This window comes from Pyrus communis, chromosome 14 (genome assembly GCF_963583255.1).
Source record: "Pyrus communis chromosome 14, drPyrComm1.1, whole genome shotgun sequence".
Classification (NCBI taxonomy): Eukaryota; Viridiplantae; Streptophyta; class Magnoliopsida; order Rosales; family Rosaceae; genus Pyrus; species Pyrus communis.
In genome coordinates, this window is record NC_084816.1 from 23,408,845 (window position 1) to 23,412,001 (window position 3,157).

Consider the following 3,157-nt stretch of genomic DNA (forward strand, 5'->3'; position numbering starts at 1 on the left):
AGACAAAATAAAGAATGTAAGATGAGGGGATAGAAAGGGATGGAGAGAGAGATGAGAGAATCTTAGTGGAATCGTAAATGTATAATTCTAGTGGGCACAAAAGTTCAACTTCACTACAGTCCACAACACACGGTATTGGAAAGTTAATATATTTACCCAAAACCCCACCCTGCCTTTACTATAAATTCAGGCCTTCCCTCTTCCATATTTCTCAAACCATCTGCTATTTCACCCAAACCAAAATTTGGGTTGTTTTTTTTTAAATCCAAGTCTTTTGCCGGATTTCCCTACAAATTTTCTCATACACCTTCAAATTTATCACCTTTTTTCATCCAAATTCAAGCTCTCCGCTCCTAAGTTTTTTTCGAACTCCGTTTTTTTTTCACATTCTTGTTTTGCATACCAACATGTCTTCAACATCAAGCACTGTCTGTCACCCAGGCCTGAAATCATGCCTCGAGCCTCTTGTTCTGCTCAAATTGAATCCACCCGGATTGAATTTCCTCTCCCTATCTCAAGAGAAAGCATCCCAAATCGAGAAAATCGATAACTTGAACTTGAATAACAAGAAGGACAAGAAGGAAGTTGAAGTAGCTGGCTGGAGCTTCCTCCAGTCTCTGGCCAACCCAATTCAACCCCCCAAGAGCGAAAGCGAAGCGGAGAAAGTCTATGTCCATCCGCTCGCTAAGCGCTCTGCTTCAGCGCTCAGTCCAGGAAGCTTGGAAATGTGCACGGAAAGCTTAGGTAACGAGACGGGTAGCGAAAATGGCGGCGAAAAGCTCTCACTTTTGTTACACAAGATTGAAAGTCCTTTACTCTCACTTGGAAGTAGTGGGGAAGTTAACCCTAACCCTAAATGTTCTGCTACTACTATTTCCACAAGTGAGAGCTCAAAAATATTGAGTGACACCAATGTTCAAGCTACACCAAAGAGATTGAAACGTAGTAGCATAACTACTACGAATTTCCCTCCTCCTTTGACATCTATCAGTGGCTCGAATGGTGTTCAAGTGACGCCTCACCGGGAAGGCGGCCGGCTGGTTTTGAAAGCCGTCACAGTTGTCTCCCCTCCCACCGCATATTTCCAAGCGGAGCGCGGTGATGGGAGACTCAGGCTTACATTGCTGAAGGACTTTTCATCCCCTAACTGTGACATTATTGAAGAAGTTGAAGAAGACGACGAGGTTCAAATCGAGGCGAAAAATGAAGAAAATGGTGGTGAAGTTGAAGAAGATGAACTTGATGGGAAGGTTGAAAATGTTGAAACAGAAGAGATGCAGGGGGATATTGAAAGTGCTGAAACAGAGGAGGTGGAGGGAAAGAATGAACACTTTGTTGAAAACGAGGATATGGAAGGGAATAATGGAAATGCTGGGGTTGGAAAGGAGAAGAAAAAGAGGCCTCCAAGGCCAAGCAGATGTAAAGAAGGTGGGCGTGGGAACAACAAGATGGTGATCAATTGGCCGGAATCCTTTTGGGTTGCCATTTAAGCCTTCTCCTCTATTTCTGTCCCTGCTTAAAATTCACTATGATTTTTCACTTTTTTTTCCTTGAAAGTTTAGTCACTTAAATTTGAAGTTTTCGTAGCTTCGAATTTCGAATTATGCTAATGTTAGTTATTATCATTATTGGACATTTCTACCCTTTGTTTCTTTCTCAGGATATAATTAACCTATTGTTTCCAACATGTAAATAACATTCACGTAATACATAAATCGATTATACTATATGTCCAACTAACAATTATATAACACGTTAACTAGTTATAACATGAAAATGTATTTTAGCAATACACAATAATTTTTTATTAATAATGGCCATGAACGTTTATTATAATAACAATACTTTAAGGTGGATTTCGTTTTGAGTAATGTCAGGCAGATCAACTTTTTAGACTAAATTTATAAATCATGTGATGTGTCACTAATAGAAAATAAACAAGTTAATCAATAATTAAGTAATAATTAAATCATCAACAATCGTCACATGATTTATAAAATTTAATTCAAAATGTTGGTTTTCGTACCGTTAATTTTTGGTACAAGAATTAATTTAAATTTCATGGAAAGTGATTCTTTTTGGATCCCTTCTTCCTAATTCACCAAGTTCGAAAATTCGGACCATTGAAAGTTGATCTAACAACTAAAGTTATTATAACTTTTCAAATGAATTTCTGTTTATAACCATTTGATTAAATTTTAATGGTTCAGATTCCCAAACTTGATAGATTAAGAGGAATGATCCCTTTCCAAATTCCATAGCCAAACTGACAACCAAACGTGAACAAAGTGACGTACTTTCACCAACTACCACAATTTTAAAGTATTTTGCTGGTCTTGGTCCCAAATATACTGTCATCCAATCGAATGTGTCCAATCACTTTTTACGGCTAGCATTTTGGACCCTTTTTGAAAGTTGTAAGTTCAATAATATGTATTTGGAAAATTTCAACTTTCATGTTTCCCATATTCTTCCCAAACTACTTCACAATAATATGCTTCATTGCAAACACAGCTGAGTTCAGTGGTATTATCTTGCAATGAGTGTGAGTTAACTCTAAAAAACAAATAACAATGTTCGTTATTTGAGGCGACTACAAACATTATAAGAAAGAAATTACATAAAACGAGTTTATGCTATTTTTTTTGTATTTATCTCATAATGTAATATGAGTTTCTTTCTTACCATGCAACAATGTGAGAAATAGAGACCAACCCCCAATAACCAAAGGTAAGTGTGTTGCAATTTGTGGTATGTACTATGTGTGTCTTGTAAATATAGTGTCATGTAACTATCATATATATCTCGCATTACGTGACAATTTCAGAAATAAAAAGAGAAGTCACATAAACCTTATGATTAGCAAGTGTGCTAAAAATTTGTTTCAGGCAAAAGTTGTAAGTACGTTGCAAGTTATGGTACTTGTGCTTGGTAACTATTATAAGGTATATCTCATCACGAGAAATTACTATTGAGAAATAAAGAGAGGATTTACATGAGATAACCAAGTGGTCGAAAATTTTGTGTCATGCAAAGGTAACTATGTTGCAAGTTGTGGACCTTGTGGTACTTATGCATGGTAACTATCATAGGGTAGGGCTCACAAGGTAACATGGAGTGACTTCGTCAATCTTCATCATCCATGTGTGATCGCTTT

The 3,157-nt window shown here is 36.9% G+C and overlaps 1 protein-coding gene across 1 annotated transcript; it reads left to right on the forward strand.

Moving 5' to 3' along the window:
- Positions 1-236: 236 nt before the first annotated feature.
- Positions 237-1,646, forward strand: LOC137716404 (protein FANTASTIC FOUR 1-like). The gene has a single exon (XM_068455852.1). It carries the CDS (start codon positions 408-410, stop codon positions 1,488-1,490), a length of 1,083 nt encoding a protein of 360 aa, XP_068311953.1. The 5' UTR covers positions 237-407; the 3' UTR covers positions 1,491-1,646.
- The last annotated feature ends 1,511 nt before the right edge of the window (positions 1,647-3,157 follow it).